This window comes from Setaria italica, chromosome II, assembly GCF_000263155.2.
Source record: "Setaria italica strain Yugu1 chromosome II, Setaria_italica_v2.0, whole genome shotgun sequence".
Classification (NCBI taxonomy): domain Eukaryota; kingdom Viridiplantae; phylum Streptophyta; class Magnoliopsida; order Poales; family Poaceae; genus Setaria; species Setaria italica.
Genome location: NC_028451.1, coordinates 3,617,593 through 3,639,583, shown reverse-complemented (window position 1 = coordinate 3,639,583; position 21,991 = coordinate 3,617,593). Strand labels below are relative to the sequence as shown.

The window sequence follows — 21,991 nt, the reverse complement described above, 5'->3', positions numbered from 1 at the left end:
TTCGCGATTCCGGCGTCAGGGATGACGGCGGCGGCGTAAGGGCGGAGGAGGAGGAGAGGAGCTCAACCTGGGGGCTATTTGAAACTAATGAGGGGTTAAATGAAAATAATCGGATCGTGACTATTAATCGTGATCTAATTTTTGGAGGTATTTGTAATTAGTAGGGGGTAAATTGAAAATATTCGGATTGCGACTATTAATCGCGATTCAACTTAGGGGGTTATTCGCAAAATAATCGGATCGCGATCCGAACCAGGGGCGTTGTGCAAATGTTGAGGGCCGGCGGCATGGGAGCCAGCGAGACCGCGCGCGCCAGCCGGCCTCCGCTAGCTCCACCGCTCGGCAGTTGCCTCCGTCAGGGTACTCCTCATCGAATTGTTCCCCGGAAATCAAACGAGCTAAGCGAGTGGGAAGCGATGCGCACCTCTTACTCTGAACTTTAACTCGGTGAAGCAGACCTCGATGCCCTTGCGCATCCTCAAGGCAGCTAGCGAGTCGGCAGCATCGGGGAGAAGAGCACCGCAGATGAAGAGGTCGTCGTCGGAGAGAACCATAGCGCGCCATCCTGATCCCTGCGCCGACTGTGTGACCAGCCACGGGCGCAAGTCCGTCACCTGCAGCACCAGCAGCACCCCCGTCACCGACACTGCCAACGAGTCATCCCAGATAGCTGCCACTGCCCCCCTCAAAAGCTGCACCTCCATGCCTCCTCGAACCTTCTGGAAGGTTCCGGAAGCGCGGCGTGTGGAGCGTGGGAGAGATGGTTCGCTTGTGTGTCGGGGCGGTGTCTAGCCTCGTGGTATGTTTCTTTTTCAAGGCGAGTACATTGATGTCGTCTAACAGATAGTCTCATGCATTTACACGTAATCTTGAGACGAGTCAACAGACAACACGTACAATAGGTTATCTTATAAGTTGTAGTGTAGAGCTATATAATTCCTTAATTTGTGCATATGAAAAAGGAAATATTACGAGTTGCATGGCAATAATAACTTATACAATGTTGTTTAGTCTCGTAGTCCTACAATTTAGTTCATAAGGTGGTTGCTTCACGAAACAACGACCTCCTTACTCTCTCTCTTTCCCATCACCAAAAATTCTACGTGACACTGCATGAGACGACCTATGAAACCGTTAATATGTAGTAATGTACTCGCTCTCAACTTCGAGAGGGCCGCGGGTTGTAAGACAAACCCAATCAATTAATCACATGCGTTGCATCCTAAGTAGAATACAGGCCTCTAAATCCAGTCCAAAAGTCATAAAAAATGCAACAAAATCAACCGTACACGTTGATCTTCCGGACACGTCACCACGACGACCACTGCAGCAGCAAATCCCGCGCTACCACAGCGCCAGGAGCTGCAGCAACGCCAGTAGCACCACGCCCGCCGCCGCCGCGCCGGCGCTCCGGCGGCCGTGTACCGCCGCCGCCCCGGCTATCTGTATGGTGAAGTTGCAGGCCGCCGTGGACGGGTCCGTCTCCGTGGGCAGCGCGAGGCCCTGGAAGTCGCAGGCGTCGTCCTTCTGGTTCTGCACCTGGTAGTAGGCGTTGAACGCGTACGAGGCGTTGCCGGCGGTGTCCATGCCGTTGCACGTCGAGCCGTACCCCAGCGGCGTGCAGTCGGCGAACGTGCACGCGTAATCGATGTTGGCGCCGAGCTTGCTCAGGTCCTTGGCGTTGGGGTTCAGCGCGCACCACGTCTTGGGCAGGTACTTGATCCCCTTCGCCGGCACAAGCATCGTGTTCCGGCCCTGCCCGGCGAGGTCCATCGGGTACTTGGGCTGGCCGTCGTAGCGGAGGATGCCCCAGTGCCGCTCGAAGTTGCCCGGCGCCACGCTCTTCAGGTCCTCGTCGACTAGCCCGAACAGGTACACCTCGATGTACTGGTTCGGCCGCGCCGGCGTGCCGGCGTTCGCCGCCAGGCGCCTCAGCAGCCCGGCGTAGAACCGCTGCGCGTAGGAGACCTTGGCGTGCTTGTCGCCGTCGGTGGGCCAGCCGACCTCGCCGACGACGACGGGCATGTCGCCGTGCCCGACGGCCCTGAGCGCGGCCACCAGCGTGTCAAAGTTGGCGTCGAACACGTTGGTGTAGAGCACGCCGTTGTCGTTCACCGGTGTCGCGCCGCCGTCGAAGAAGGCGTAGTCCAGCGGGAAGTTGTCGCTGAGGTACAGGCTCAGGAACGGGTAGATGTTGACGGTGAAGGGCGCGTTGTTCTTGGCCAGGAACTTGACGATGTCCGTCATGAGGCCGGAGATGTCGGGGCGGAACCGTCCCGCCGACGGCACCGGGTGGCTGTCCGGGGAGTTGTACACGTCGGCGTTCAGAGGGACGGTGGCCTTGATCCGGTCGCCGACGCCGGCGTCGTTGAGCGCGTTCTGGATGTTCTGCAGCGCCGGGAAGGTGATGTTGATGAACGTGCCGTTGTATGACTGCAGGAACGGCTCGTTGCCGACGGCCACGTACCTGCAAGAGAGGATCACAGCAAGCTCTTAGATCTCACTTCTCTGATACTCAGTGACCATGGCAACTGGTAAGCTTGTAGTGTAAAAGATGAAATCTCTTGCTTTTCATTTGTCAAAGAAGTGGACCAGAAGCATCTTTCAATGATTCACCTAACAATTATGAACTTAGAGCAAGTAAATCCGGTTCATAAATTCAGATGCCATGAGACTTTGTTGAGACTTGAGAGTAAAGTTGGTAGAATTTGTTTGGGAGTTGTGCAAAACAGAATATTTCACATCACTACCTTGACAAAAAAAAAATCCTAGAACACATAATAGGTAATCACAAAACAAAATTACAGAGGAAATGAGAAGTAGACACGAGTGCCTTCCCCCATTGAATTAGGAGGCGGCAGTTGCTGGTTATGATCAGGTTAGGTCGGATGCATGACAGACAGTTGCAGGGTGTAAAGGGCAAAAGCAGATTTTCAGTGGGCTTGCAGGATCAAAGTTCAACAACTGCATGGCAATTTTTAGGTCCCTGATAGCTTATGATTTTGTTGCCATGTTTCTAAGCAATACCCTCAAATCTCCAAATTATATGTTAGACTTATACATAAAACCCAACACAACCTAAACCGTCATCGCAATCAATCTGTAGGACCCACTGTCTCCACGAAAGATTAAAAGGGAGTATGTTTCTCTTATCCTCCCTTTTTTTTTTCCAAACACGCCATTAACAAATCAATTGAACAAACCTTGACCGTCCTTGGTACATATGGACCATACCGAAACATCAAACTAGTTTAGTATGTTATTGATGAATTGATCTTCAAACAATCGCAACGACGCTGACATTACCCATGTTCCAAACATGCCCTGAACAAGTTGATCAGATGAAGATGGAGCATGCTTGGGCCGTCACCGAACCATCGGATTATTTAATCTAATGGCAATCAACAAATATTCAAACAATGACAACCATTGTCCTGACATTATCCATGCCCGAAAATGACCGGTAGAGAAATGGCGATGCCTTGCACGACCAACCGAATTTGCCAATAGCCTCCTCCACTGACTCTGTCCCCACCATCCAACCACCCTCATCCAAACAAATCAAACTTGATGGTTGAGCATGCTCTTCAGATTTGCAAGATGATAGCTTTGCGCCAAAAGAAAAAAAACAGACAGAATTTTATAGCATTGCGTTTATCCGATTGTCGTGAATGATTGGCTGGATGATTTTGTGCCAAGGAGCACAACAACAATTCGGAACACGTCGCTGTCGTAAACGCTCAGTGCGATGCTAACGCTAAGCTGACTGTGCTTGGATCGATGCAAGGTAAATGCTGGTGCAATCACAAAGCATTGTTACCATATCAGGTAAGATTAAAAGATAGAGGCAGAGGCCTGGGCATGGCGCGCCGCGCCGGCGGCGAGACGGGTGGTGGATGGATGACTCACTTGATGGTGACGCCGCCGTCGAAGTCGTATCGCTTGACGTTGCGCTTGACCCAGTCCTTGGCCTTGCCGGCGTCGTCGGCGAGGTCGGCGAGCATGTTGTTGGGGATGGCGGCCATGACCTCGATGCCGGTGCCGGAGAGCGCGCTCATGGCCGCGAAGTCGGTGTCGAAGAGCTTCACCTTCTTGATGCCGTTGTCCCGGAGCACCTGCACCACCGCCTTGGGCGGCAGCGGGTGCGACGCCTGCGTGCCCCAGTTCATCCCCAGCGCCTCCGCCCCCGGCGCCACCGCCCAGCACGCCACCGCCACCAGCAGCAGCAGCGCCGCGGCGAGCCTCGCCATCACCGGCAGCTCAATGCGGAGCCGCTGCTCCTCGAACTAGCTAGGAAGCAGTCCGGCGCGGACGGGACTGCGGCGAACTCAAGATTTCCGGCCGGCCGAGAATCCGGCGAGCACAGCAATCTTGAAGAGGAAATCGCTGGAATTTTGGGTGGATTTTTTTCGCGGAAGCTCAGCTGCAAGAACCGGGGGGGAAGGAAGGTTGGGAAGCTGTTGGAATCGGTGAGGCTGGCCGCAATCCAGCCCAGGAAAGCTGGAGTCCTTTAATACTGCAACTCCAGCCAAGAACTGGAGCTGACGAGACGACAACGGAACGGAATTGGGATGGAGAGAGAGCAGAGAAGATTCAAAATTTCGAATCGGGCGAGCAGGGGATGCCGCAGCACGGGAACCGAGGGTGGAGGAGGAGGGGGCAGAGCCGCAGGCAGCTACCAATCCGAGCTGGCGGCCAGGGCCAGAGCACTAGAGTTTTATCGAAGCAAGGTGCTCTGCCGCTGGTCCGTCGGTTGCGGAGGAGAAGGGATGGGCGTTTTGGTCATTTGGGGCGGAGGAGCGTGCGCGAGAAACATTCGTCGTGGGGATGACGTGGCAGGGGTAGCCGCTCGTGCTGGTGCTGACGCGGGACTTTTCGCCGTGGGGAAAGGGAAAAGTAGAATTCCTCGTGCCTTTCTTCGAAGGAATTTTCATGTGCCCTTTTGAAAAGATTTATGAAAACAACTTTTGTTTGATTTCTTCAATTTTTTCTCTACCATAAAGGTGTGTTAAATTCACGAGCATCCATTGAGAGGTTACCTCATTGTTAGAGGGGCAACCAAAGAGGAGGGAAAGCCATGTGCTCGATAGAGCTCACAGCTCATGTGGTGGAAGGAAGAGAACGAATGAGAGATGAGATGGACTCTAGTAAAAAAGGTAAGCCTTGACATGAAAGACAAAGGATTCTACGCTTGTGCGTGCCCATTCTATCTCGCACTAGTCACGTTGTGCCCTCATCTGAGTCTCCACGTCCGCTTTTTGGAATAATTTTAGGATAATTTTGTCGAAAGAATTGTTGATGGGAGTTTAAACATCATCGCACTAAGATTTCTAACTAAAAAAAATCATTGCAACAAAATGAATAAGCTAGTCCAAAGTCCAAACGACTTGAACAAAACTAGGATAGTTTAGCCTCCCTAGCTCTCCCTACATCTCTGAACTAAGCATATATATGTGTTGCTTTTCCATGAAACAGAATGGAGTGGGAAGGTGAGTATATTTGCAGCCAAAATGACTAATAAAAGAACGAAATCATAAAGTTCGAGCAACATGGCATATGCAATTTTCACGGCAAAAGTACAGTATATTGTCTAGATCGGTTGTTTTTTTATGAAATAGGAGGGGGAAGTCCCCTACTAATTATATATTTAAGAAAGTATCAACAACAACACAAAGGCAAAGTTCAAGAAACAAAACAAAGAAGGAAAGAAAGAAAATAAGAAAAATTGCAGAGATTGGTCTAGCCATTGAAACATAGGCGACTTCCATTCCTTTTTTTACTCTGAGAATAACTAGAGCAAAAATTGTTTTGAAGCGTGCTAAACATGCTTGAACAGAGGGGCTGAATCCCTTTGAAGATAAGGTCATTTCTGGACATCCAAATGCACCAGCTCGTAAGAATGATGATTTCCATAAAAAAGGGAACCTGCAGCTGCCCTATGAAACTGTCTAAAATGTCATATAGCTCAGTAGACATATCGATGAAAAGCTCTAAGAGAATCCAACATTCTTGAGCAAAAGAACAACCAAGTAGTAGATGGAATAGAGTTTCCTCTCCTCCGTTCATACATAAAACACAAACATAAGAAGGCAGGTTCATATTTTTCCTCCTCAGAATGTTTCTGGTGCTCAGTCTGTCTCGGAGGACTAGCTAGAAGAACACTTTATGCTTGTAGTGACATTTTGGCTTTCAGAGCCAATTGAAAACTGATGAACTTGCCTATGACCAGTGAGATGTTTAAAACTTTCTGCGAAGAAAATGAGGGAGAACCCCAAATGTATGTCCACACATTAGGATCAGAGTTGATTTGAAGATCCTCCAAACTGGAAGCAATGTCAATCAGTTGTTCCAGAGCAATAGCAGATAAAGGCAAATAAAAGAGTTGACCTAGATCACTTACGGCGGAGGAGAATAGCTGAGAGAAAGCATGAGCAGGAACTCTATCATTCCAGAGATCATGCCAAAGATAGCATGTTTGTCCATCTCTAATCGAAATTGAAGCCATGCCTTTGAATTTATCCAGAAGCTTGAGAACATCCTTCCACTAGAAGGAGCCCTTCTTAATATGATTGGGAAGTTGCCTATTAGAATAGTACTTCTCCCATGCAAGATGGACCTAGGGAATGTTTGCTCTATTAAAGAACTAATGCATGTTTTTCATTACCAGTGCTTCATTCTAAGTTTGAAGGTTCAAGATCCCCAATCCTCCCTCCTTTTTGGGCAAGCTAACCATTTCCCATGCAGTTTTGGGTGGTGCTCTGTTGTTGATATTAGAGCCCCTCCAGAGGTAATGCTTCCTGTATTTATTCACTTGCTTGCAAACTATTTTATGCAGTAAGAAGGTACTTATATAGAACATCAGGAGGGATGAGAAAACTGAATTAGTCATTTCCAACCTTCCTGCTTGAGAAAGAAAAGTTGAAGTACTAACTAGTCTTTTTTCACATCTTGAAACCATAGGCAGGAATTCTTCAATTGTTGGTTTGGTGAGAGGCATACCTAAATATGTGAAGGGCATAGTACCCACACTACATCCAAAAGTCTGTGTTAGGAGACTTAACCTCTCATCATCAATATTAACACGGACCATTATTGACTTGGAATAATTTACTTTAAGACCGGTAGAAGTACCAAATGTCTGCAGTATATCCTTGAGAGTTTGCAATTGAGATGGACAGCCTTCCATGATGATCAGGGTATCATCAGCATATTGAAGAATGGGGAAATCCTAGCTGTGAAGGAGAGGGATTGGTAGCTAGAGAAGGTCTCTTCTTCTTGCATCATTCGAGATAGATTGTAATAAGTCTGCTGCCAAGACAAAGAGAAGTGGTGATAGGGGGTCACCCCTCTTTTGCAGTGGAAGGTCTTTCCAGGAACACCATTAAGTAGAATTGAGGAAGAGCCTGAACTGAAAATATCCCTCATCTAGTTTAACCATACAGGACTAAACCCTTTATGTTTTATAATGGCCAGCATGGCTTCATGTTCTATCTTGTCAAAGGCTTTCTCAAAATCTAACTTCAAAATGATAATTTCCTTATGAGATTGATGACATATATGGAAGTATTCAAAGGGCACAATCCTGAATTGTTCTGGATTTGTTGAAACGATACTGATTCTTATGGATGATTCCCATGATGACTCTCTGCAACCTATTTGCCAATAACTTTGTAATGATTTTCATAGAGCAATTTAATAAAGAAATGGGCCTGAAGTCAGAAACTTTAGAGGCACCATCATTTTTTGAAATGAGAGTGATATAAGATCCATTGATGCTTCTAAAACAGATATCTCCAGCGTGAAAGGCTGCACACAAATCATAAAAATCTTGCTTGATTATTGGCCAACATTTCTTGATAAAATCAGTGTTGAAGCCATCAGGTCCCGGAGCCTTATTAATGGGCAAATTTTTATAACAGAATCAATTTCTTCATGTGTGAAAAAAATCATCCAAACAATGAAGGCCTTTTGAGACAATCAGCTATTCCAGTTCAAAAAGTATAGCATGATGATCAGATGTGCTAGTCTTTCTTTATATGCCTCCAAAGATTGGCTTCTTTGGCATGAGCTGTTCGTCTCGTGCGTCCGAGACGTGTCGTGGACACGCGTGGTTGGTTGGTTCTGAACTGGGACTCAACCACTGCATGCGTTCTACGCCGACGGCTTCTCGATCTCGTGCACGCGCAGCAGATGCCGTGCCGTGTGTGTACAGCGAAACGTGCAGAGAGGGGAGGGCCACGACTTGCCATTCTTTGCGAAGAATGAACGAGCGCAAGAGTTTGCGAAGTTCATTCTTATTGCAAAAATCGAATGATTTAGACACATTTTCGAAATACATGCTGCGGGCAAGAACTGAAAAACTGCAGCCAAAGACGCACGTGTACTGTTACAAGGACCCTCATGGCTGCTTACCGACGATCGCAGGCAGCAGATCGATATGAACTCTCTGCTTGTTGGTTTTCCATTCGGGAGATTTCAAGCCCTTTGCTTGGCTGAACTCGAATTATAATTAGCTGCTTATCAGTTCTGCTTGTGCTCATAATGTTAGAGGAGAAAAAAAAAAGATGTCGACAGCTGTGTGTGGGTGTGACTGCATGTTAATTCCGGTAGTTAAATCTGCCGGTACCGTGGAAAAAGAGGTTCTAAATGACAAAAGAAGAAGAAAAGGAGTGAAAAAAAAAAGAATGCACCAGCCGGGAATCGAACCCGGGTCTGTACCGTGGCAGGGTACTATTCTACCACTAGACCACTGGTGCTCTGATGATTTGCGTGATTCGGTAATTTGTAATTAATATTATGAAACGTCTTGGCTGGCTGGACTTTCCGTTGGCAACCCTTGATGCGTGCAGAATGACCAGCTCTACGAAATCATGTCAATTTTCTGTCTCAAAAACATGTCCCTAGTAAACTCCAGAGGATCATAAAATATTGACTTAACATATAGGTTGGATGAATAAATAATTATCAAAAGATCCGGCAAATGGACACAGATTATATGGATTTACATTCAAATTTGGAGCATATGCTTGCAAGACTATACAAGCAATCCACAAATTAAAAAGTTCTAACATGAGTACGGGCCCTGATCAATGTTGTATTTACATGTTACAGGTATAATGTTGGACGAAGAGATAGAATTTTAAGGGCTTACAGTAGATGAACTTTGATCCAATACGACCTTATATCCGAATAGCACCTGCCTTGGTAAGAATTTGAGATTATCCCATCTATCTATTGATAAGAAAAATATATTATGGAACAGCGAAACTGTCACGTCTTCTTTTAGATCAAACCTAACGCACCAGCATGAACTACTACCCTAGCATTCACATGTGCATGGACGCGCCATGTCACTCGGAATATTGGTGATCTCACGAAGCAACTTGCAGAAGAACAAGTAGCCTTGCTGATAAAAGTGCATAGGCATTCGTTAGGGCACGTGTTGCAGCCAATTAGGTACCTCGGGACGCGTTTAGTCGGTTCCATGAGGGTACGAGCAATGTTAAAAGAACCGCCCGGTCCATATAGCTGGGTCCCACCAAGTAGTCTGTATAGTTATGAGCCTATGACAAACCACACAATGTTTCAAACTTTCCCGATCCTTCACCTTGTGAAAAATTGTGATGAACTGTGAAATTACCTTTTATTTGCTTGTGGGTGGGCTATAGTCATATGGACTACAACTATATGAACTAGAGTGTATATGGCAGGTCTTATAGGTGCGTTTATAGCATAAATACTACTTTTGTAACACATTGTGGTGTCACGAGCATAGGTGGATTTGCATGTAAAATGAAAAAGTGACTTTCTATTTGGTAGAGAGGAGAGAGATGGGAGCCACTGATGCTTGCATTGCTAGAAAATAGCAACACCAATTTCTTTTATCTACATAGCCTTCAAGATCAACATATTTGACATTGTGCCTTGGACATGCTCTTACGGTACAGAGACATCATCTTACGGTACAGAGACATCATGTAGAAAAATATATACATAATTTTCATGACTTTCTGAACAAATATGATTCAAACTTAAATAAATCTCCATTCCTTTTCGGTGCTCGTATCTTTTGTCTAAGGGTACGGACCTCAATGTGCACCTCCCGTCCTAAAACCTGGAAAAACCCTGCCCTAGATTCGAATGGTAGCATCCCAAAACCCCAGGGGCAGGGGCACGGCAAAATCTCGCGATTTAAAAACCCACACGGACACGGCGGAAGGCAAAACGGAGGCGGAGAAAGTGATAAGGTTCGTGGGCGCGTCGCCACCCTCTCGTCTGTCGTCTCCCGCCTCCTTCGCCTCACCCCCCACGCTCGCCGTCGCGCCTCCACCTCCGCCTCGAGATGCTCGCGGGCCCCGCCGCGCTCCACCTCCTCCTCCCGGCGCCTCCGCCGCACCGCCGCCACCTCGCGTTCGCGCTCCCGCAGCAGCACCCCGAGCCGCCGCTCCACGCCTCGCTCCCGCGCGCCGCGTGCTCGCGCCGCCGCGCGCGGAGGAGGGCGCCAGCGCAGAGGCATGTCGTTGCCAGGGCATCCGCCGCGGTCGCGGAGGAGGAGAGCAGCTCCGGACCGGCCAAGTTCTCCGTCAGGATCCCCGTCGGCGACCGCGAGGTGAGCGCCAGTGAACTACATTTCCTCCCCCGAGCTGTGAACTGTGGCGCCGTGCTCTGTTCACGCGCCGCGAATCGCCGCGGCTGTGTCGGAGTGTGGCCCTGCACAATGCATTGTGGCGCGCGCTGCACGCTTTTTGCGCGCTCGTAATTGCTGGATTCTCACGTGCAATCCTCCCGTTATCAAAATTCGAAAGTGAACAGCACCAACTATGCCTTGTTGTGCGCTCATGTCAACTGCATAGGCGCATTGGATTTTTTTTAATGTTCTTCATGTTGGGTTTCGTTGATTGATGACACAGTGCGAGCATTACTTAAATGGAGTGTATTGGTGTTCCGCAGATACTGGTGGAGACGGGCCACATTGGGAGGCAAGCGAGTGCTTCTGTAATGGTCACGGACGGGGAAACAGTAAGTTGCCAGAATTTAGTGTTTACTGCCTCTAAATACATGGCTCTTCTTCTGTTCTCATTGACGGTTACCATAATTCATGAATGGCATTCTGGAGGATAGCATGTTGCCTATGCATACTAAAATTTGCCTTCTCCCCAAGTTCTACAGGATGTTGTAGTCTGAATTTTATTTCGTCCATTGTTCTCCAGTTTAATTGATGAAGACTGAAGTCCCAAATATTTTTAATCTCATTATTTCAACTTGTAGACGTTTTTATGTCTAATTGGAATTTCAAACTATGCTGGCAGATTCTCTACTGTTCTGTTTGTCTGTCCGATTCTCCAAACGACCCTTCTGACTTTTTCCCTTTATCGGTTCACTATCAAGAGCGCCTTTCAGCTGCTGGAAGAACTAGGTATAGAAACCTAAAACTGTTCTTGCCACCCTTTTCGCTGTGCATCCTCAGCTTGTGTATTTTATACAACCTTATTCTATACTTTAATTGATTCCAGTGGTGGTTTCTTCAAACGAGAAGGCAAGGCAAAAGACCATGAGGTTCACTATAAGAACTTCTAATTTATTGAACTATTGTGTTTGTTGGATCATTAGAATTTCTTTCTTACTTTCGTTGCAGGTTTTAGTATGCAGATTGATAGACAGGCCCCTACGACCTACTATGCCCAAGGGTTTCTACTATGAAACTCAAGTTCTATCCTGGGTAATCTTTAAAAGTTAACTTGCATCGATGTTGCCTGAGTTTTGTTTCATGTTCTGGCTTTTTCCTGCAACATATGCTAATATATGAGCAACTCATTATCAGTTTTCTCTCTTGTTGTAACCTTTCCTAGTATATTCTAAATAGCAGCAACTTTCTGTGGTAATCTCATAATACTACAAATGGTGGTCATGATAACATGGTACTTTTCTCATTAATGACCAATTTATGCATAACATCATGTAGCTCGGATTCAGGATTCATAACTTGGCCAATCCCATTCACGGTTCAACCTTTAAATATGAAATACCTGTTATTTATAGTTTTGTTGGAAAAAAGCAGAAACTTCAACCATAAGACCTGATGCTGTATAATTCCTATCATCAATCTTCATAGATGACTGTTCTATGTTTATTTATGCAAGATGCCCCGAACAGAACCTTTTTTGTAGAAGCTAGGCGTAACTTCAGTTGTGCTGATGTTTATTTGCAAGTACAATTGTTTTGGTTGTTCCCTTTGCCTACCTTTGCAGCAAAAAAAAAAACATGGTTGGCTACCTTTTCCCTTGACATTTTTGTGGTTGATGGGCCAGCTTCAAACATCATATTTTGTTTTCTACTTTCTACCTATTTCTTGATTTTGTGATGATTACCTCCATCAATGACTCGATGTGATAAGATAGTCTGACTGTTACAGGTCTTCAGTTATGATGGCATTCACTCTCCGGATTGCTTGGCTATCACAGCTGCTGGTATAGCCGTGTAGGTCTAACGAAAAATATCAAAATGATCTATTCTTTCTTTTTGCGCGAGTTTAAATTTTGCTTGATCTTGAAGATACTATTATTTATCTCAAAGCTTTCACTGCAGGGCTCTCTCTGAAATTCCAAATAAACAAACAATTGCTGGGGTAAGAGTTGGCCTGATTAACGGCCAGTTTGTTATTAACCCAACTACTGAACAAATGGAGAATTCAGAGTTGGATTTGATGATGGCTGGGACTGATAGTGCCATATTGATGATTGAGGTTAGTGCTGATGCTTTGGTTGCATACATGCTTCACCCTATTCCTAGCATTAAAACATTTTGCATGTCATACTTGCCTTTGGCAATATTATTTAAGGCAGTTTATTTTTAGCAGTAGGTTTTAACTTTGGATATGAGAAATTAACATTATCTATTCATTTATCAATTATCATTGGTTTAGAAGCATGCAGTCATCCTAGGTGAAGCTCCTATCATTTATTGTTATCATTATAACGAGCAAACTGCCAGCAGCTATATCAGTCTTGCTTGGTTGGTGGCAGAAATTTCTGTACCCAATAAGTTCAACTAGGATGTCAATGGGAATTAATCTGGGCAAAATCTTTGGTAGCAGGCTCTATGAATAGAATCCGTGTTTGTTGATGCTTTCTGCATGCATGCTTATTATTTCACATTTTACCTGTACTGCACTAGAACAGTTTCAACAGTGCTTATGCACTTATGATAACCGAAAATTTTGATGCTTTAAGGCGCTGATTTTTTTTCTCGAATATGCAAGAGAGCTGCATATCATTTCATTAAAGGGTAAAAAAAGGATAAAAAAGCACACCCAAAATTACCCAAACATGAAACCACACCAGACATTGTTTAAGGCGATGAATGATCTGATAATTAAAGTAAAAATATCTATTTTTTACTGCCATACCTTTTGGCTCACCTATTTCTGATGTTCTATAAGGCTTGTTAGCTTCTATAGGAAAATATGAGTAGTGTACCATCTTATATACATTTATTGAACATTTGTTACTTTTCCTTTTATTTTTTTTATAAAATAATTACGATTTAGGTTCATGTGGTAAACCAAGTTGCTAGTCCTCAAATTAGCTCAACTATCTTGATTATTTTCCTAAGATTACTAGTCATACCTTTTATAGTTGAGATTTCTGACTAGTCTTTGGTAGGGCTACTGTGATTTCCTGACTGAGGAGAAGCTGCTAGAAGCTGTGGAAGCTGGGCAGGTTAGCTTATATCTTATCAATAAGATATGGTTTTAGATAGAATATATTGCTCCTGAAAGAAACACAACTTTGGTCGTGGTCTATCCCTTTTTTGTGATTCTGACATAGTGTAGAAATCAGGTGGCAATTCGAGAGATCTGCAAAGCAATTGATGTTCTTGTCCAGAACTGTGGAAAGAAGAAGATGGTTGATGCTATTGCCTTACCACCTCCTGAACTCTACAGGCATGTTGAAGTATGAACATACTACAGCTCCTATTTTACCAATTGTACAATCTATGAACTTGATAGTTGCAACTACAAGCAGTTGATAACCTTTTCTGTAGGTTTGTAGCTTAACAATAATTGAACTGTCTAAAATTTGTAGTGAATGGTGCCTAGAATGATGTTTTCTATCCTTCCATTTTCTTGATTTCTATACGTTTATATTATTTTTATTTTCTTGACATGCTATGATGCTAGTTCCAGTGGTCACTTCTTTGTACAAATACTATTTGCTGTTCTCGCATATTCTTCTTTCAGTTGGTCAGTTTTGTAAATCATATGAAAAAACAGCTTATGAACCCAGCCGATCATTTTTCTATTTAATCAGTGATGTAACTTTGATGAGCCTGTAAGTTTCAAGTTGAAAAGAATATGCTGGTAGCTGTGCAACATTATTTTTCCTTTCAAGTGTGCAATGCCTATAGGCATTGCCCATGTTGTCGGAACGAAGAGTTGTTCTTCTTTACATCTTCTTGATTCAGGTTGCTGATTTCAACTGCTAATGTTGTTCAGGATATTTCTGGTGATGAGTTGGTGAAGGCATTGCAAATAAAAGAAAAGATTCCCAGAAGGAAAGCTCTTTCAGCAGTGGAGGAGAAAGTTATAACTATACTTTCTGAACAGGGTTATGTTTGCAAAGATATCTCATCAGGAGTTGCTGAAAGTTTGGATGATATTGTAGAGGACGAAGATGAGGATGAAGTTATAGTGGATGGAGAAGTAGATGAAGGTGATGTTCACATCAAGCCGGTTTCAAGGAAGCCCCCTCGTCAGGTGATGGTTATTGTTTTAGTCTTCGTTGAAGATGTGGTTTATATAAATGTTTCTTTAAAGCATCTGATATAGTATCTTATTGATAGACCTCTGTTATTGTATTTCAAAGGTTTCTCCAGGAATTTTCTCAAATTTCTTGCATAAGTAGACTTTTTTTTTTCTACTTTTCTTGCTTTCCTTGACATTTTTTATCTAGCATCTCATACCTATTTATCAGATGACATTTCATACTGACTTGCACTGTCTTTCCTCTATATAGCTATTTGCAGAAGTTGATGTCAAGCTAGTCTTCAAGGAGGTTTCATCTAAATATTTACGACGATGCATTGTAGAGGTATTGCTCGGCGATTACACTTATCACTTAAAGATTTATTTTGCTTGCTTAGGTGAGCATAGCAGAATGCTTCCTGTTGTCTATTTTGTCAACTTGTTAGAGGTTTTTTTCTGCTCAAAAGAACTTGTTAGAGATTTAACTTTCATATGTATACTTGTGATTTGCAATGTTTTGATGTAAGGTAGTGTTGATAATCAACTATCATGAGTCATCATGGATTTGCAATATCTGCATTTGTGCAGCATATAGATTTGATCGCAGCTGTGTAAAAACTAAGAAATATCAAACGAGCTTTTCTAGTTCTTGCTGCAAAAAGATCTCTGGCTTTCTTCCTATATGGACTTTGGGTTTTCAAAGGTTCCTTGGAAATCCTTTTGTAGAACGTAATAGTGTAGCTTAGCAAAGGAAGCCCGTAAAGGCGTGTCAGTTATTTAAATCCTACGATGGGCCATCCAAAAAATGAAAATAGAAGTGTAGCTGTAATATTTAGGAGAGAATGCTGCTATGGCGAAACAGTTTAGAATTAAGAAAAAGGGGTGTTCGCACGATTTAGCATAGTGGTATCTGCGGCAATGCCTGTCATACATGCCTTTGTTCTTCAATGTAGGTTTAATAATTAGGGTTCTATTTTAGAAGTAGTGTTATCTGTTGTGACATTCCCTTTGAACTTCCTAGTGCGATGTATATTCTGTTTGGTACTTACAGTTCATTGGGACTTTTCTTGTTGGTTGAATAAGGAAATTTTGGTACTGAACACAAATGTCTCAAACTTCAGGGCGGAAAGCGAAGCGATGGACGGAGTCCTTGGGAACTTCGACCCATTAATTCTCAATGTGGGTTACTTCCACGAGCACATGGTAGTGCTCTGTTCACGAGGGGAGAAACACAGGTAAGGTAATACACCTTATTTCAGAGTCTGTTGTAACTGTCATTTCTGATTTCGAACAGTATGACCTAGTCGTATTTGTCATATGCCGCTAGTGTCTTGCTTTCTGTTCAATACCTTATAATGTTTTTAGAAATTTGTGCATTCTATTCATATGCACCATATCTATAAGAAATCAGCTTTCTTATACAACTTAAGCTGATGCATTTTTATTTTAAAGAGTTTGTTTCTAATGAATAGAAAACACAACCACAAACTGTATTTTAAAGCTGTGTATTTTCTACTGGTTTATTAATAGAGGCTGTTTCAACTCGAGTCAAATGCATCAAGATTTGCTACCTGTATCTTTCTTTTTCACCTTTTTTCTTTTGTTTGATCATGCAGTCACTGGCTGTGGTCACTTTAGGTGGTTATCAAATGGCACAACGAATTGACAACCTTGTAGACACCGAGGAATCAAAAAGCTTCTATCTTCAGGTAAGCAAAACACCTTTGCCAAAAAGCTTCTCAATTGACAAGGTGTCTATGAGTATCTATCCAATCTCTTTTCTTGTTCTTTGAGGATCGCCTTGAGGATTTCTTTTGAAGGCTACATGCTTACTATTTTCATTGCTGACTTGTGAAACAGCCCCAAATAGTTTCCCATTCTAGCTTGGAGCTTTGTTTTCATCAAAGTTAGACATTAATATTAATTACTCTGCATTGTCAACTAATTTATGTGACGTACTGCAGTACTCATTTCCTCCATCATGTGTTGGTGAAGTTGGTCGAATTGGAGCACCTAGTAGGAGAGAGATTGGACACGGTATGCTTGCAGAAAGGGCACTGGAGCCAATTTTACCTCTGGAAGAGGATTTTCCTTACACTATTCGTGTCGAGAGTACTATCACTGAAAGTAATGGCTCATCCAGGTAATATTATTCTTTAGTTTTTAACATTTGTTTTCTGTTTGCTACTTTGCATAAATTTGTTTGTTTTCTTCTGGCGAGAGAAAGTTCTGCATTTTTTTATTTGCGGAACCATGAGAGTTGGCACGGCCTTTTATTTTACTTCCATATGTTCTGTTACTTTTTGCCTGCTTGGAGTTCGGTGTATAGATCCTGCTAGCTGGTCAGGTGCAAAAACTAAAATCCCCTTATTTTGAGACAAAAACCATCCTAGGTCCAGGGTTGCCTGAACTTTCACCCAACATTTCTGGCATATTCAACAATCGGCCATTTTTCTTTGTTCCGTACCGTAGACAAATAAGCTTTTGATCACTCTCCTCAATTGCTAATACTTTTTTCTGTGATACATCACCAGCATGGCTTCTGTTTGTGGAGGTTGTTTAGCACTTCAAGATGCTGGGGTTCCTATAAAGTTTCCTGTTGCTGGAATAGCAATGGGCTTGGTTCTTGATACACAAGAATTTGGTGGCGATGGTAGCCCACTTATACTTTCTGATATTACTGGAGCTGAAGATGCCTCTGGTGATATGGATTTGAAGGTGTGACTTGTATTGTATTCTGAATTTGATCTTTGGAAATGCATTAGCAATGGTAGTATGGTGCTGCTTACATCTTTCAGTCTTACTAATCAACTCTCATTGCAGGTTGCTGGTAATGAAAGTGGTATAACTGCTTTCCAGATGGACATCAAGGTTGTAATGACTAAATAGATTTGCAAGCATTTTTCATTTAGCTTGCTGTTAGGAGGCATTACTGCAGTTCTTAAGTTAGTGTTTGGAAATTTCATTGTGACAGGTAGTTGGGATAACTCTACCTGTGATGGAACAAGCACTCCTTCAGGCTAGGGATGGTAGACGGCATATTCTGAGTAAGCCTGTTCTAAATTGGACATCGACATTCAGTACACTTTGATGTGCTTACCCCAGCTATATGAAAATCTGTGATAACTGATACATGATAATTCATAACTATAAAATGTAGAACTAGCAATATTAAAACATAGCAACCGCTGAGCTCATTTTGAAACCTTTTCAGCATTTCCAGAAAAAAACATAAAAGTTGACATATAATTCATGCTTGTTGTGGACTAAAAATTTCACTGTTTTGCATTAGTATACGACATGCAAAATAGGGTATGCACTTATGCAGTAGCTACTTTCTTTTGTGCTGGTACATCATGCTTATTCTTGAATTTATCAATTTTCATGGCATCATTTTCAAAAAGTCCCAATAAATTTGTGAGCACCAAGGAGTAATGTCACTTAAAGATTATGTCACAAGATGATTGGAAATTTCCTTAATATTAGAAAGTTCTACTTGAATGGTCCACAATAATTAACTGTCTTCTCTTCTGCCTGTTCCACAGAATGCTCTTATGTTGGAACTGTCATTTTCTGCATATTTCTCTTGCATAGATCTTTCCCCCCCATCTGATGCTACATTTTGCTTATATTCCTCAGATGAAATGTCAAAATCTTCACCTCCACCATCAAAAGCACTATCTCCGCATGCTCCCTTAATTCACGTCATGAAGGTTATTATTTTTTTTCCTTCATGAAGTGTTTCTGTGTATTTTTTTTTGCAACTGTAGTTTCTAACATGTTTTTATTACAATTGATCTTCAAGGTCAAACCTAACAAGGTGAATTTAATAATTGGTTCTGGTGGAAAGACAATAAAAAGTATAATTGAGGAGACTGGGGTAGATGCTATTGATACTGGAGATGATGGCACGGTATGGAGAACTTAGTGATAGTTGCCAGTTAGCCTTCTTAAATTACTATCTGACAAATGCCTTTGGCAGGTAAAAATTACCGCAAGGGACTTATCAAGCTTAGAGAAGTCAAAAACTATAATAGCTAACCTTACCATGGTTCCAAAAGTTGGGGAAATTTACAGGTATTCACATTTACCCTTTGTATTTAATGTACATTATTTTTCTTGAAGTATATTATTGCTCATCTCTTGTTCAATTAATTACCCTGCTTGCTTTCTCCTAACCATTTTACTAGGTTACTAATTAGCACTCCCTTTTCTTGGAAACTCATATTCCAGGAATTGTGAGATCAAATCAATAGCTCCATACGGTGCCTTTGTTGAAATTGCTCCAGGACGTGAGGTGAGCAGATCTTGAAATTTACTTATTTAGTTTCAGCAGTTTCACATATTTATCATATAAATATAATTCACAAAGAAAGGGATGTTCCCCTGAAAATTCGTCCAGTTTAATTTTGATAGTCTTGCTGTCATAATTTGTTTTGCTTAACTCAATGTGCAGGGTCTATGTCATATCAGTGAGTTAAGTTCGGGCTGGTTGGCCAAGGCTGAGGATGTGAGGAAATATCATGAATTTGTTTCATTTGCTTTCGATTTTCCCCCTTGCTTGTTGAAGTAATCCAATCGTCTGCATTTTGTGCAGGCTTTCAAAGTAGGTGATCGCATAGACGTCAAGCTTATTGAGGTTGGTATCTCTTTCTAAATTCAAAATAGATTAGGATAGTTTGAATTTCTTATCTTGCCTAATTTGAGGTACAAATAAAAGTGACCTTAGCTGTTTTTTCTAAATTGGTTGTAGCCTTGTAGTTGTAGGTAACAGTGAAACTGTAGCGTCTGTTTGTAGGTGTTTATAGTGCATAACTACTAATGCTACAATTCCTACCTCCAGCATTCCCATTTGTTATCTGACCACATGATTTGATCCTTTTCTGAATGTTTTGCTTTCTTGATTGTCTGAACCAGATAAATGACAAGGGCCAACTACGACTAAGTTCTCGAGCTTTGCTTCCTAATGCGGATTCAGAATCCAACAGCAAGCAGCAAACAAGCGGCTCAACAAAAGAAAAGGTGCCGCAAAAAGATGATCTTATCAAGATGACAACAAGGAGAGCCAGGCGTAAGAAACAGTCTGAGCCGTCAGGAGCTGAAAATGCCACAACGAAGACTCTTGAAAAGAGTGCCGCTGCTTCAGCTACTTCACAAGGCAGTGAAACCGCAAAGAAGTAGCATCACACCAACAGCTTGGCACCTTAATCAGATGATTGCTTAACATGACTGGCCGAGTTAAAATGATCAATACACCAATGACCTATATGATGGTCTTAAGGCAGGCAGTCCAAAACAAGAGTTCAGGCAGAAGTCCAAGATTGGATCATACAGAAGAATCGATTGATGCTGACAACACGCAGTGTGTGCAGAGTTTGTGAAAATACCTTTTCTAGTATGTGGCAGTTGCTGCTTCATCATGCAGTATTTTAGAATGTGCTGCACAACCCGATGATTTTTTGTATACCTGATCGATGCTGTAGTTCCTTAGAAGCGTGCACGCTGCGGCAAGAAGTAGCCCATTGCTCTTTACGCATTAGTTCCACTAGGGATTTATGAGGAACTGTTAAGGCTAAATTTCAATTTTGTTCAAATGTGTGGATTTCTATTGAGTTGTGGACTAGGGGATGAAAACAGGGTTGAGTGGAGCTTTGTTGGCTTAAACAGGATGGAATGATGCTCTGTAGTTATAACATGTGTCTTGCCGGACATGTAGGATAGAGAGGAGAGGCCACATTCGATGGAGTCATAGCACCACGTTATCCCGTAATCGAAGTAACAATACCCACCAACCGATCTAGTTACCTGTACACATGGTGTGGTTTCATTGTTGTTATTGTGTTGACTGATGGGATGAGGCCTTACACATTAGTAAATTATGATATAGCATGAATTCCAAGTTTTATTACTTCACACTCGTGCTAAACGAATGGCAGCAAATGCATTCATCTTCAAAGGAATGCTACCTATTTTCTTCGGTAACAAGATACAATTGCATTCAGGATCAGAAACTTATTAGCCCATTTTTGCCGTGTAAGCTCTTACAAACTTTACATCTAATTGTATATCCAATTTTTTTATTGTTCCTTGAAAATAGTTTAATGATGTATAATTCTTTTTTTTTTGCAGTTTGTCCTTAAAATCATCTATAGCAACGCACATGTATTTTGCTAGTGGGAGATTAAATTGCACATGTTATACCAACCGTCACTGATTTTGTGACTCGCCTTAAAGGTTAAACAATAAAAATGTAGGAGTATTGCACTAGATCATTGGATGATTGTTGCATGGACGCGATGGCCTAATGTTTTGGAAGGTGTGATGAAATGAGGTAACATTTCTTTAATTTTTTGAAATGGGTGTAGAATTGTTTTCTTGTTGAAAAGAATATGAATGGACCGCGTTAACGTGCGACCAATCGCGCCTAAATCAATGTCCTTCTGCAGCAGCTGCTGTTGCCCGGCCCAAATGTGACATTATCCCTTCCTCGAGATTCGACTTGCTCTCAAGCCGATACAACTGGGTCAATAAACGATTTGATGCTAGCTAGCAATCTGCTTATCATCTCCACACAACAGAGTCTGACTACTTATTATTGATGGGCACCTTTAGGGAACCAACAAGTATGTGATGATTGTTTACCTCGATTTTCTTCCAACCTGCATATCTTTGCAAACTTTAGTAGCTGCACTGGAATTGCGGCTTTCTCCATCGGACTGGCAGTATTCTTTTTGATGTTTGCCGTTTATCTTGGCTGACGTTATATTGATCTCGATAGCAGAAGGTTGTAATTTTGTGGTGATTAGCTTCTCCGTGGCACAGAATCTGGTGAACATGTTTTGGTGGCCTCCTTGAGTCCTTGTAGTGATACAGAATCCACTCTGCACTGCAGTTGGATTTGTCCTGGGCCTGACAGGATGCGAATTGGATATAGTGAGATTTAACTGCGTTTCATGTAGTTCCAACTTGTTGATAATTCATCTTGGTGTGCAACTCTTAGCTCTTATCGCATCACTACTTGTTACCATAGTCCTGTCCTTGAGAAAGCTCTCGGTCCAGAATTTGCGCGCCTTGCCTACGACTTCCCGTGGGTGCTCATCTTTATTTGGGGAGTTGGCTTGCTCGTGAATGTGGAGTTTGACTGATCGTCGAGGGCGAGGATCTTCAGCAAGTACGCCCTGCTGCTGGGCATCACCATTGTTCTTTGTCTGGCCACCTGGTTCTGGAGCTCCCTGTCCCTGCAGATAG

General features: G+C 43.0%; 2 protein-coding genes and 1 non-coding gene across 3 annotated transcripts; 1 reads left to right on the top strand and 2 right to left on the bottom strand.

Moving 5' to 3' along the window:
- Positions 1-1,138: 1,138 nt before the first annotated feature.
- LOC101767514 (glucan endo-1,3-beta-glucosidase 8) lies at positions 1,139-4,779 on the bottom strand. Its single transcript, XM_004955509.4, has 2 exons — positions 3,910-4,779; positions 1,139-2,467 (listed from the first exon to the last, which is right to left on the bottom strand). Exons 1-2 carry the CDS (start codon positions 4,248-4,250, stop codon positions 1,345-1,347), a joined length of 1,464 nt encoding a protein of 487 aa, XP_004955566.1. The 5' UTR covers positions 4,251-4,779; the 3' UTR covers positions 1,139-1,344.
- Positions 4,780-8,685: 3,906 nt separating this feature from the next.
- TRNAG-GCC lies at positions 8,686-8,756 on the bottom strand. The gene has a single exon. It is a non-coding gene; the product is annotated as a tRNA-Gly (tRNA).
- Positions 8,757-10,215: 1,459 nt separating this feature from the next.
- On the top strand, positions 10,216-20,438 carry LOC101767113 (probable polyribonucleotide nucleotidyltransferase 1, chloroplastic). Its single transcript, XM_004955508.3, has 24 exons — positions 10,216-10,609; positions 10,951-11,019; positions 11,310-11,416; positions 11,514-11,556; positions 11,636-11,719; positions 12,413-12,477; positions 12,586-12,742; positions 13,662-13,718; positions 13,839-13,952; positions 14,495-14,755; positions 15,015-15,089; positions 15,865-15,978; positions 16,360-16,452; positions 16,708-16,886; positions 17,278-17,461; positions 17,567-17,614; positions 17,718-17,790; positions 18,383-18,456; positions 18,549-18,656; positions 18,726-18,820; positions 18,977-19,040; positions 19,200-19,253; positions 19,341-19,382; positions 19,661-20,438. Exons 1-24 carry the CDS (start codon positions 10,343-10,345, stop codon positions 19,922-19,924), a joined length of 2,691 nt encoding a protein of 896 aa, XP_004955565.1. The 5' UTR covers positions 10,216-10,342; the 3' UTR covers positions 19,925-20,438.
- Positions 20,439-21,991: the final 1,553 nt, after the last annotated feature.